At 36.8% G+C, this 14,050-nt stretch overlaps 1 protein-coding gene across 12 annotated transcripts in view; it reads left to right on the plus strand.

Annotated features, from left to right (window-relative positions):
* The window catches only part of AGTPBP1 (ATP/GTP binding carboxypeptidase 1), a 195,495-nt gene that overhangs the window by 137,756 nt on the left and 43,689 nt on the right, over positions 1 to 14,050 (plus strand). For 11 of the 12 annotated variants that reach the window (XM_023544714.2, XM_064291168.1, XM_010587484.3 and 8 more), the window contains 5 exons: positions 848 to 992; positions 3,462 to 3,615; positions 4,671 to 4,851; positions 6,970 to 7,099; positions 8,290 to 8,421. In XM_023544714.2, coding sequence (XP_023400482.1) covers positions 848 to 992; positions 3,462 to 3,615; positions 4,671 to 4,851; positions 6,970 to 7,099; positions 8,290 to 8,421 — 742 coding nt within the window. The remainder of the gene's footprint in view (positions 1 to 847; positions 993 to 3,461; positions 3,616 to 4,670; positions 4,852 to 6,969; positions 7,100 to 8,289; positions 8,422 to 14,050) is intronic. The other variant, XM_023544716.2, reaches the window with a different exon arrangement.

A 14,050-nucleotide genomic window follows, 5' to 3' on the forward strand; every position in this document is an offset into this window, starting at 1 on the left:
GTTATTTTATAATTGGCTTGTTCCAATCAGAATCCAGCCCCTTCTACACATTGCATTTGATTTTGGTTGGTATGTGTCTTAAGTTTCTGTTAATTTGAGGGCTTCCTTTTTCTCTTTGTTTTTCTTTCCCATTAATTTATTCAAGAAACCGGATCATTTGGCATGCAAGATTTTTCGCATTTGGATTTTGCTGATGCCATCCCTGTGGTGTTAACCATGTTTTCCCTCACGCCTGTTTTCTATAAACTGGTAGTTAGATCTAGAGACGTGATCAACTTCAGGTTTGGTTTTTGACAAGAATACTTCATAGGTGGTGCTGTGAAATCATGATGTGATAAACATCCTGTCTGGTTATTGTTCTTTTTTGTGACATTGATTGATTAATGGCTTCAGATATTGTCACCAGATCCATCTAGTATACAGATGTCCCTCGGGCTTTCATCCAGTGGTTATAACAACCGTTCATGATCATTGCTTAGATCCAGTAATGTGTTTGGATATCAAATAGTGGGGTTCTAAAAATTTTATTGATGTGTAGAGTATTAAAAAAAAAAAAACAAACCCAGTGCCGAGACAGCACTGGGTTTGGTTTGGTTGGTGTAGAGTATTAAAAAAAAATTAGCTTCATTTAATTAGTAAATCTAGAAGAGGAAAAAAAAACAATATTGGCTGATAACAATTAATTGCTTTATTAGCACTAAGTTTATTTTAATAGAGTAGTTAGCATTAAAATTTTTATGGACTGTGGCTTTCCTTTTTTCCTTAAGGTCTGTTTAATAAAAATAGCAAGAAAAATCAGACTTTTTGTGTAGATGAAAAAAATATATTTTACACTTTTTTATTGCAGAAATCACTTCTCAAGAAGTTCTGTTGCTGCTGGTGGGCAGAAGGGAAAGTCTTACTATACAATTACATTCACTGTCAGTTTTCCACATAAAGATGATGTTTGCTACTTTGCTTATCACTATCCATATACGTATTCAACTTTGCAGGTGAGAACTCATTTGATCGAATTATGACAATTACTATGTTGTACACGTATGTCAGATAATTCAAGAAAAATTATTTTTAATTAAATAGGAAAAAGGTTCACAGTGTTGAAGATTTTAGAAAATACTACAAGATTTGTTGAAAACATTAAAGGGAGTAAAACGAGAATGTGGTCCTTATTTTTATTTACTAGAAAGAGATTTTAAAGAAATGTGACATGAATTTTACTTTTCATCTTTTTATAAATGTCTTCAGTTCTTTAACATTCCATGATTTACTGATTTTAACTCTACGAAATTTCCACCTGTTTAACCAAACACATTGAATCTTACAGAAAATCAAAGGGTAGAAAAACGTGGGTGCATTTTGAGTTTTTCTCTTAGAAATTAATTTCTTCTAATGGTTGCATTATAGAGTCCTAGATCTAAATTTTTTAGAATATGGGGGTAGAAATTTTTTTCTGTGGGTTCTTTTGAGATTGTTTGGATATTTGCATTGCAAAACTAAACAATGCAACTATAGGTTGATTCAAGTAATTAAATTACCAACCATGGTAGATTTATTCTCAGAATGGCCCGAACGGGCGAGCATAATGAAGATGTGAGCAGTTTACCGAGAAAGAGATCAGAGACCACTGTGATTGGAAACAAACCTCCAAATTATTGGGGAGAGAAAAAATGAAAGAAAAACACAATCCTTAGAGCAGAAGAGATAGCAAGGCTGAGAACACAACATGAGGCAGAGGGTCATTTTATCTTAATTAAGGTTGTAACCTATAACGTAGGCATAATGTTCAGGTAGATTTCTGTGAATAACACAGCAGTAGAAAATGTATTTATTGAGTTAGTAGTTCTATCTTTGGGTTTATTCTAGGAAAATAATTATAATGTATATAAAAATATATCTTCAAGATTATTTGCATGGTTATATATAACTCTTCCTTACTGATCTTACTTTTTAAATATATTTTGAATTCTACTTTCACTACCGCATTACCTTTTCCAGGCTACCGTGTTCTTCACCTGGACTTCTGCCAACTGATGTCCTAGGCTTCACTTTTACCTCATTTCCTCTTCAGTCTTTTCTCCCTACTGCAGTCTGAGAGGTCTTCAATGGCAAATACAGCCATATAACCGCTTGCTTTGTGGTTTCTCTTGCCCTTTGCATGAAATCTAAAATTGCATGGTTCATTTAGTTATTTGTCTGCTATTTTTCACAATATCCACATACCATTGCCATATTCACATACTGTTTGAGCTATTTATTTTTATCTTTAAGTAGACTTTAATGCACTCTCTAAAATTTATTCTCATTCTAAATTAATACTCATGAAATTTTTTTTTTAATTTACAGTAAAATACATACCTATTAAAATTTTTACAGTGTTACACCTGTACCACTTAGTTATCTCAATTACCTGAAGTATGTTTAGCATGCTTTGGGAAAGACTGGTCTAACAGGCCCCTTATTCTGTTTCAGATTCTCTATTCCTCACTGTTGTTCCTTCTGGCCTAGCTATAATGAACCTTACTCAGTTCTCTGAAATGCCCCATTTGCTCCCCTGTCTTGTAGTCCCCTACATACTTTTTTTCTGCCTGCAAGTACTCTTCTCTTCCCTCTCTGCTCATCCACTGAATCTCAGTTTAAATCTCATTTTCTCTAGAAGACCTTCCCTAACTGTCCAGGTTAGGCCAGGCTCCCCTCTCCATTTATTCATTGCCATATTCCACAGTTTCTGGCTGATAGTGACCTTTCAGTAAATAGTGGGTATGAGAACAGATACAGGCAAACATTTTGGAAACCAACTAAGTATCGTAAAATGAGGGATTGGACGATTTATTTTTGGCTTAACTGTAAAATAAAGGCATTAAAAGTTTTTTCTTTGAAAAAACACATTAAATGTGTTTAAAGATATGGTATAATGTTCATAATTATGAATATATGTGTATATGTGTATAAATTGCTAAATGATAAAAGCAGATTATAAAAAGTCTTATATATAATCACAGTTTTGTTCATAAACGTTATATAATTTGCTTTCTTCAATTTTAGACTGCTGTTGCAGGTTTACAGTTACCTATCCACAATTCTAAACCCAAAAGCTTTGAAAACCAAGAGCTTTTCCATAACTAATTTGGCAGCAATTAGTTGGAACTGATGGGAGCTTATTTAGAATCTCGGTACTCCTTAGGGCGACTCTTCAGGTGTCTTGCTGCAGCAGTAGTAACAATAGCAGGCTGCTGCCCCCGACCTTGCGGATGGTGATACACAATTCATAGTCCATGCACTGTGTCACCTTTCTGCCGTTCCCTACATATCGACGTGTGAAGTACACCTGGCCCTGAGGGTTTCAAACAAGGGATTCTGAATCTGATCCGCTTCTAGTTACGTGGAGATCTGGAGGCATTATTTCTGTATATCATAGGGAGGTTTTAAATGATTGTATACTTTGCTTTTAAATTTTTATCAAGATGCATCTTCAAAAATTGGAATCAGCACACAATCCTCAACAAATCTATTTTCGAAAAGATGTGTTGTGTGAAACCCTGTCTGGAAACAGCTGTCCCTTGGTGACTATAACAGCAATGCCAGAGTCTAATTATTATGAACATATCTGTCAATTCAGTAAGTCTGTCTTCTTCACTCAAAATACCAGTAATTTTCACTTATTTTTCTTTTTTTCATATATATTTTGTAATGAAAATAATATTAGGACTAATAGGCATCAGAAGACTTGAGTTCTAGTCTTGGTCCTGTTACTGTCCAGCTCTGGACCTCAGTTTCCTCATTTCAGAAATGAGAGAGCTGAATCAGATGACCTCTAACGTCCCTTTTGATAATAATATTCCTTAATTCTGATGCTTAGAAATCATACTCCAAGTATAATACAACATTGTTTTAAGAGCTCATGTAATACTATCAATTTTTAAATTGACAAGTAATGTTATTTATAAATATAACATCCAGAAACCTATCAGATATTTTAATAGCTAGTACTGAACAGCTGCTTGTTTTCCCTGCCATTTATATTTTAAAAATTGCTTCAGCTGTACAGCTGTGGTAGTAAAAATAAGAAAACTGTTTTCGTTTTGATAAGAAGGTAAAGTATTTTCCGGGAAAAGAAAGAGCTTGATATGTATGAAAATATGAGAGGGCGAGCTAAGTGGTTATTTTGTAGACATGTATGTTTAAATGTATAGTGAAAAATAGTTTCCTTTGTAAATCTTCCAACAGATACTTTTTTTCTCTGTATTTACCATGGCGACTATAAATCAGGGATAAGATTGTATTTTCCCTCTCTTCCTCATGGCTTTATGACAAATAAATTTATGTTGAAAACTTCCCCAACTGCTTGTTCTTTATAAAACCAAGATTATATTAAAGAACAAACTTTACATGTTAGATTAATTATTGGGAAATAAATAAGTGGATTTTGTGCTAACTCAGATACTGCCCGTTGTGTCCTGTTCATGTTATGAGCTCCTTTAGACTTTGCTTTTCTATTTGTTTGCTCCATAGGGCTTACTGCAGGGCTGGCATATAGTAGGCGCACTGCGAGTTCTCCTATGAATTCCTATCAGAATTCCCAATTGAGTAGAAACATTTCTAAAGCCCCAAAGTAAAATATCATAGAAACTTTTAGTAGTTCATTTTAATTCGAGATTTTATGTGTACTTTAGGAAATCGCCCTTACGTTTTCTTATCTGCTCGGGTACATCCTGGAGAAACTAACGCAAGTTGGGTTATGAAAGGAACATTGGAGTATCTCATGAGTAATAACCCTACTGCTCAGAGCTTGCGAGAATCCTATATTTTTAAAATTGTCCCTATGCTAAATCCAGATGGTGTCATCAATGGAAAGTAAGTTAAGAAATAATAGAAATGTTGTGAAGTATTGTGACTGTCCTGTATAAACTTGTTGAAATAATAGTTTCCAGGTTAATCTGGAAAACGAATCTTGTGATTTTTCTAGACGAAAGAAACTTTTGGTGGGAGATTCATCTACGATGCATTATTTAAATGAAAATATATTTTGTGTGCTAATAGTAGGATATTTTGAGGAATTTCATATTTATTCATGAGAATATGATTTCATACAATGCCTGTGTGTCTTGCTTCAGTTGCTTTAAGGAAATCACAGTGTCAGGATAGGAGGAAGGTTTTTAAAATATACCTCCATATTTCCCTCTTACTTATTTGTCAATGGTGTAATCTTGGATTATCCCAAGTTAGAATCTCCAGAGATAGTGTCCCACTAACATGGAATGTTAGCCCTATCCGCTAACCTCTTCCTGATACTAGGAGGTATCATTTCTGACAGAAGAAATTCTTTAGACTGAAATGTTGTTGTTGGGTGCCATCGAGTCGATTTTGACTCATAGCAACCCCATGTGACAGAGTAGAACTGCCCTATAGGGTTTTCTTGGCTATAATCTTTATGGAAGGAACCCTGGTGGTGCAATAGCAAAGTGCTTGGCTGCTAACTGAAAGGTGGGTGGTTTGAACTCGCCAGCCGCTCCGGGGGAGAAAGATGCAGCAGTCTGCTTCTGTAAAAATTACAGCCTTGGAAACCCTACAGGGCAGTCCTAAGTCCTACTCTGTCCTGTTGGGTCGCTATGAGTGGAAATTGACTCAACGGCATACTGCTGCTAATCTTCACAGAAGCAGATTGCTAGGTGTTTCTCCTCTAAAGCCACTGGGTAGGTTCAACCACCAACCTTTTGGTTAGCAGCCCAGCACTTAACTGTTATACCACCAGGGCCCGGCTCCTTTTAGACTGAAATGTTGTTGCTAGGTGCTGTTGAGTCGATTCCAACTCAGCAACCCCATGAACAGTAGAAAGGAACACCGCCCAGTCCTGTGCCATCCTCACAATCATTGCTGTTTGAGCCCATTGTTGTAGCCACTGCGTCAGTCCATTTCCATTGAGGGTCTTCCTCTTTTTTGCTGACCCTCTACTAGACCGAAATACTGGAATATAATTACTTTTGAAGCGGTGGTGTTATTTGTTTCTGGCAATTAGACAGTCTTCGGAGTGCTTCTAAAAGGTGGAGTTTAGTCTAGCTGCCATGAGCATCTCCAAAAATGAGGAGACCATATTTATTCAATAGAAGTTGCATATTTCTCATATTTTAGAAAATTACTGGAATTTAATAAATAGAATAATTTCTTTTTAGTTACTGTGTTATGGCTGTGGAACTAAAATGAGGTCTTATGTCTAGTTTTAATTCAGAAACATTTTGACTAGTTAGAATTCTGTTTATCCTTCTGTTATTACCTTATGATTTTTTGCCTAAATTTTTGCAAATGGCTTTAATATTTAGTACCTATGAGTAAATGAAAATGTTTTTGAATTTATACAAGAATGCATATTTTTCACATTCTTCCCTTTCTCAGAAGACATTTTTATATAATTACTATTGCAATCAAGATGTAGACTGTTAGTACAGTGAGACCTGGGAAAGCTGAAACCTGTGTAGGGCAGAGCCTGTCAGAGAAGAAAAACTCTTACATTTTCCACTAATATAGAACAATAGGAAAGTGGTAAGACTGCATCCTGTCAAAGATGGAAAACTTGCAAAACTCGGAAAAACAAGGCAGTCTCGTTGAGTTTTGGCTTTCACAGGTTTCACTGTATAATAAATGATTAATATGTAATTAAATGGAAAGTATGACCAATTATAAATTTTATAAAGTATATATATAATAAACCATAGGATTGAGAATTAATTTTTTCTGTAGCTTGAAAATTTCGACCTATAAATCTGAAAGCTTACTGCAGTTAAATGTACGTAACACAAGATCTTGCACATGGTGAATTCTCAACAAATGTTAATGAAATGAATATAATATACATTCAGTTGAGCCCCCCTTTTTGAAGATATGGAATAAAATCATAAAATCAAACCAGCAACTCACATAGAGGCTTATTGGTACCAGTGTTTTCCTGTCATTGTCTCTGTGTTTACGCCTGTGTAGCCACCGCTGTTCTTTAAGCGGAGAGGATTTGAACAGACAGTGGCAAAGTCCAAATCCAGATTTACATCCTACGATTTACCACGCCAAGGGGCTGCTGCAGTACCTGGCTGCAGTGAAGCGTTTACCCCTGGTAAGTGGCAATATTTGTTTTTACGTTGCGTGGTCAAAGAAATCTTTTTGTTGATTACTCTCTTAATATTTTGTACATTAGTTTCTGGTTATAAAAACTAAAAAGCTAAATGTTAATATGTGCCAAGCAATTTCTTTAAAATGTCTTTTCCTGCTATCAATCACTTGTCTTTTAATTATGGTGTCAGATTAATATCCGAATTAATATAATGTATAGAATATTAACCATATTTCATCAGGTTTAGCATTTGTAATTCTCACAAGCCCTTTATTTTTATTTTTTTGTTCATCAGCCTCCTGGTTGTAAATTTTAGGTTTTTAACTTCATTGTTTGAACAACATTGAGATAATAGTATGTATCTCTCAGATTCTTAAATTCTGAAACCATTAGAAGTATTATTTCTGAGCTCTTTTGTCAGCCCTCAGACTGAAATCTTCAAGACATGCCTGGGCAATGTAGTATAGCCATGGTGTGGACTATGCTGGAGTATATATATATACATATATACATATATACATATATACATATATACATATATACATATATACATATATACATATATACATATATACACATATACACATATACACATATACACACAGACATATGTATATTTAATATACTTGTTTCTTCCATTTCTAGAGCTTTTATTTAGAGTGTTCTCATTATATTAGAGTTCAAATTATCTAATCATCCTTTGAGAAGGCTTGCAAAACTTTGTAGAGGGTTAAAATTGACATGATAGTCCGTCCTTTTTTATTCATTTTTAAAATGCTCTTAAAAATTAAGTTTAAACCATACACTTTTTAGTTGTATTTTTCATGAGAGTGTTTTCATGTTCTATTAAATTAGGCACATGTTTTAACAGCCCTCTGGGGCAATAGCGGCTGCAGCTGTAGATTTGGGCTATACCTGAATTTATTGTTTTTTTAAATGGTGGATAGTAGATACAGAACAAAGAGTGGACCTTGTGGCTTGGTGCAGGACTGTCAAAGGATTTATCAATTCTAGAACTAATCACAGATCCTTTTCAAAGCTATTTTATTTGTTGTACTTGTTAAATGATGATTCTGTTATAATAAAAGGACTATGGAACAGGCCTGTTTATTGGCTTGATGTTAAGTAGTTTTATGTGGTAAAATATGAATTTGAAGTTTTTAATTTTTAAAAATTATCACTATCTTTTCAAGGTTTTTTGTGATTATCATGGCCACTCCCGAAAGAAAAATGTATTTATGTATGGCTGCAGCATCAAAGAGACAGTGTGGCATACCAGTGATAATGCGACTTCATGTGATATAGTGGAAGATATGGGATACAGGGTAATTATTACAGATTGTTCATGAGTTTTTACATTTCAAACATGTATAGAACTATAAAAAATAATTGAAACTACCCAAATTCAATAATTGTTGACATTTTGCCATTTTTGCTTCAGATTCTTTGTTTTAAATGTTTCTTCTCAAAGTTTTTGCTTTTCACATTTAGACTTTTAACCTATTCAGAATTTATTTTCATATGAAATGTGAGCATCTAATTCTGTTTTCCCTATGGATAACCAGTAGTCTAAGCACCATTTATTGAATGGTACATCCTTCCTCTGCCATTTCTATAAAGCCTTCTCTATTACGTATTATGTTCCCAGATGTATGGGTCTGTTTTGGGGTGCTCTATAGACTCGATGGCAGTGGGTGTTGGGTTATTATTATTATAATACCGGGTTTGGGTTATTATTATTATAGTCATTGTTTTATCTTTCTCTCTGCATACCACATAGTTTTAATTATTGTAGATTTATAGTAAGTATTGATATCTGTTAGGGAAAATTTTATTTCCTTTAAAAAATTACTTTGGCTCTTTTTTTGTTTATTATTCTTGTGAATTTTAGGATCAGTTAGTGGATAAACCTTATGGAGATTTGGAACAGAGTTGCAGTGAATCTTAATTAAATTGGAAAGAATTTTTGTTTTTATGATATACAGCATTGCTATCTGTGAACAGTGCTTATCGCTCTTCATTTTTGGTCTTTTATATTCTTCAGTAAAGTTTAAAAATTTCTCCATATAGGTCTGATATTTTTGTTAAATTTATTCCCAAAGACTTTATGAATTTTGTTACAGTTGGAAACGGGAATTTTTCCCCACGTCTGCCTGTCCCTCCTTAAACTGATTGTTGATGGTACATTGGAAAGCTATTGACTTTGTTCAGAAGAAGTTTCTCTGAGTTTTCAGATTCTTCTACAAAAGACTACATATGAAAATGGTACTGGATTTCTCAGCCGCAACACTGGAAGCAAAAACTCAGTGGACAAGTATCTTCACAAATCTCAGCTGGATTTCCAAACTATAATTCTGTACTCATCATAACTATCAATAAAGTGTGAAGGTAGAAAAAGGATGTTCTGAGGGGAGGAGCCAAGATGGTGACTTAGACGAACCATGCCGTCCTTCGACAGCAAATACCCAATATCATAGATTGAATTATGTCCCCCCCAAAATGTTTGTATCACTTGGGCTAGGCCACGATTCCTGGTATTGTGTGATTTTCCTGTATGCTGTAAATATTGCTTCTATGATGTTAATGAAGGAGGATGGTTGGCAGTTGTGTTAGCGAGGCAGGACTCAACCTACAGGATTAGATTGTCTCTGGAGGCAGTCTCTTGAGATATAAAAGATAGAAGCAAGCAGAGAGACAGGGAGACCTCATACCACCAAGAGCAGAGTGCATCCTTTGGATACGGGGTCCCTGCGCCTGAGAAGCTCCTCGACCAGGGAAGATTGAGGACAAGGACCTTCCTCCAGAGCCAACAGAGAAAGAAAGCCTTCCCCTAGAGCCAACGCCCTGAATTTGGACTTGTAACCTACTCAACTGTGAGAAAATAAATTTCTCTTTGTTAAAGCCATCTACTTGTGGTATTTCTGCTGTGGCAGCAGTAGATAACCAAGACACCCGAGAAACCAAATGAAACAGATGACAGATGACTATCCTGGAACTCTGAGCATCAAACGGAAGGATAAAGAATTAGATTGGACACTGATTGGAAGAAGAAACTGATAGAAAACAGTTTCTAGAGAACAAGGAGAGATATGGAGCAGAGGTGTCCTGCCAGCTGACCTGTTATGGCATGACCATCTTGAGACAAAGCAAGCATCAATCCCAGGTGAGGAGCACAGGAAGGCAACTTCATGAAATTCCCAACAGGAGACAAACTGTAGATATACCTGGAGTAAAGCAAGGTGAACTGGACATGGATCGGATCTGAGGAGGGGAAGTACAGGAAGAGGGGCGAGAGCTCCAGGCATCTTGACATCCACAGGGCAGGGAGGGAGCCAGGATCTAGAGACAGGGTTACTCACCAACAGTGGTTGCCTGACCATTGGGGTAGGAGGCACACGTGAAGTACTAGATTCGTAGAGTATCAGCAGGAAGTCCCCCACTCAACTGGACTACAGGTAGCACCCTCCTACACTTGATCAGGCCAAGGTCCCAATTGCTGGCTGCAGTCAAGAAGACTTGCTCAGGCATCCTTGCCCAGTGACAGAGGAGCATACTCCGCCTCCCCCCACCCTTCTTGTGATTAGTGACACAACCTCCCTATCCCTGTAGCGCTGACTGCCAGGGACCAGAGTACGAGCCCTCCTTTTCTCCCTCACCCATCCCCGTCCATCCCCATTCCCACCTACCTGGCAAGCAGTGGAGAGTGCACCTGCACTCCCTATCACCCAACCTGCCCCACACCCGCCAAATGGCATATGAGCACTCCAGCACCACTGGCTACTTGCCACACCCCCTGGTAACCACCCTGCCCACTTGGTAAGCTGCTATGAGCCAGTGCCCTCTCAGCCCATCCTCAGCCATCTCATGCATCCAGTGAACAGTGACATGGGCTCTCCCTATCTGCCACTGCCCTGCTCACCTGGAGACAGGTGGCAAGCGCCCCCGTGCCACTAGACAAGTGATCAGAGAAACACGCCCAACCCACCAGCACTGATATATCAAAACAGAACAAAAAAATCACAATAAAACAAACAAACATACAATCAATTCAATAAATAAAACAACATCTTAATGCCTCAGGGACAACAGACAAGAACAATAAAGAAAAAGGATAAGATGGTTCAAAAAATGACCAAAAAAAAGGGGGGGCAGAAAACTTTCCTGAGGAAGAATTGGTAATAGAACTACCTGGTAAGGAATTCAAAAGACTTATATACAAGATCCTCAAAGAGATCAAGGAAAACACAGTAAAACCCTAGAATAATTCAGGAAAACAATGCAAGAACAAAATGACAAAATAAATAGATAATTAGAAACTATACAAAAACAAGTAGAAATCCATAAGATTAACAATAAAATATGAGAAATAGATAACTCAGTGGAAAGACATAGAAGTAGAATTGAATCAATGAAGAAACTACTGGCGAAATAGAGGACAAATCCCTTGATACTAACTTGTTTGAGGAACAGTCAGAAAAAGAGAAAAATGAAGAAAGCATAAGAGTTATGTGGGACATAACCAAGAGGGATAATTTAGGTGTAATAGGGACTCCAGAAGAGGAGGAAGAAAAGTACAGGAAGAATTTTTGAAGACATATTGGCGGAAAACTTCCCAAATATCATGAAAGATGAGAAGGTTACCATCCAAGAAGCTCAGCAAACGCCATACAGGATAGACCTTCCAAGAACATCACCAAGACATATCATAATCAAACTTTCCATAACCAAAGATAAAGAAAAGAATGCGATAGCACCTTGTGAAAAATGAAATATCAATTAAAAAGGGGCTCAAACAACACCAAGGGCAGATTTCTCATCAGAAACCATGCAGGCGAGAAGGCAATGGAATGATATATAAAATCCTGAAGGAAAAGAATTGCCAATCAAGAATCATGTGTCCAGCAAAATTGTCTTTCAAAAACAATGGCAAAAGTAAGACATTCCCAGATAAGCAGAAACTACGAGGATTTATAAAAACCAGACCAGCCTTATAAGAAATGTTAAAGGGAGTTCTTCAGATAGAGAACCAGTGATATCAGACAACAACCTGAGATAAAGACACACGACAAAATCACCCAGATACCAACCCAGTGGAAGATTTCGCAAAAGCAAAATAAAGCTAAAAAATTGACTACAGGGAACCAGAGGAATTAAGCTATAAATGATGACAACTTCAAAACAGAAAGGGTGAATAAAAGATGTAGCTGTAGAACTTCGTATGAGGAAGAAGTCAAGGTGATTTCAAGACATAATAGACTGTTTTAAGAGAACGAATGTAAACTTTGGGGTAACCACAAAGAAAAGTGATAAATCTACTCACCAAAATAAAGAGGAAATCCAAAAAGACTCAGTAAACACAAAAGCAGCAATGTTTGATAGGAAAAGAAAACCCAGTTACAGAGAGAGCTCAGCACAGAAAATTAAGAGGAACAAAGAAACTGTTAACGCCACAAACGTATAACGAAATGCCAGCAATGAATCCATACCTATTGATAATCACAGTGAATATAAATGGATTAGATGCACCTGTAAAGAGACAGAGAGTGGCAGAATGGATATAAAAACATTACCCATCAATATGTTGCCTACAGGAGATGCACCTTAGACACAAAGACGTAAACAAGTTAAATATCAAAGAATGGAAAAAAACACGTCAAGCAAACAGTATCCAAAAGACAGCAGAAGTAGCAGTACAGTCATGCCACATCATGTCCATTGAGACCACATCCAACCACGTGTACATCTGTGGTCTGGTGCACGCCCTCCTCCAGTGGATGCCCACAACCTGACTTGGCAGTGGGCCCACTCTGCACCCATGGGAACAGACACCGCTGCTGCTGGGAAAAATGGGTGCCCACTCCTGTTCCAGAGCACCCAAGGTCAGCAGGCATCATGGGGCCTAGCCAGGGAGGAGTTGCTGGATCTTCTAGACCATTGCCCTGGTCTGTTGTGGAGCCTCCCCGCTGTGGCCTTCGTGGGCTGCAGGGTGGGACCCAGCCGAGAACTCACCTGAGGTGTCCGCAGCGGGAGTTGCCTGGGCTGTGCTCCATACAGCAGACCCCAGGCCCTGTGGATCCAGGTGTTTGCACAATGTCCAAATCACATAATGTATTTCACAGAACATATCATGAACGTTAAGCAATGCATGACTGTATTAATTTTGAATAAAATAGACTTTAAGTCAAAATCCATTATAAGAGACAAGGACATTATATAATGATTAAAGGGTCATTCCACCAAGAGCACGAAACAGTATTGAATATCTATATACTCAATGACAGAGCTCCAAAATATATAAAACAAACATAATTAAAGAAATAGTTCTACAATAACAGTAGGAGACTTTAACACACCACTTTCAACGATGGACAGAACAATTAGAAAGAAACTTGGTAAAGACCCAAAAAGATCTAAATAACATGATCAACCAATATAACCTTATAGACATGTACAGAACATGCCACCCAACAGCAGCTCAGTATACCTTCTCCAGTGCGCTCGGATCCTTCTCCAGAATAGACCTTATTCTAAACCACAAAGCAAGCCTCAATAAATACAAAAATATTGACATAATACAAAGCATCTTTTCTGACCATGATGATAATAAAACTAGAAAACAACAAGAAGAAACAGCAAGGAAAAAAAAAATACATGGAAACTGAATTACACCTTACTTCAAAACTACTGGGTCATAGAAGAAATTCAGAATGAAATTTAAAAATTCTTAGAATCAAATGAAAATGAGGACACAACATGCCAAAACCTCTGGGACACAGAAAAGCAGTGCTCACAGGAAAATTTATAGCAATATATGCACACATCAAAAATGAAGAAAGACCTAAAATCTACAGCTGAACTCTACAACTTGATCAAATAGAAAAGGAACAGCAAAAGAAGTTACCAGAAGAAAGAGCAGAAATAAATGAAATGAAAACAGAAAAACAGTAGAATCAA

This window comes from Loxodonta africana, chromosome 9 (assembly GCF_030014295.1).
Source record: "Loxodonta africana isolate mLoxAfr1 chromosome 9, mLoxAfr1.hap2, whole genome shotgun sequence".
In the NCBI taxonomy this organism is placed as follows: domain Eukaryota; kingdom Metazoa; phylum Chordata; class Mammalia; order Proboscidea; family Elephantidae; genus Loxodonta; species Loxodonta africana.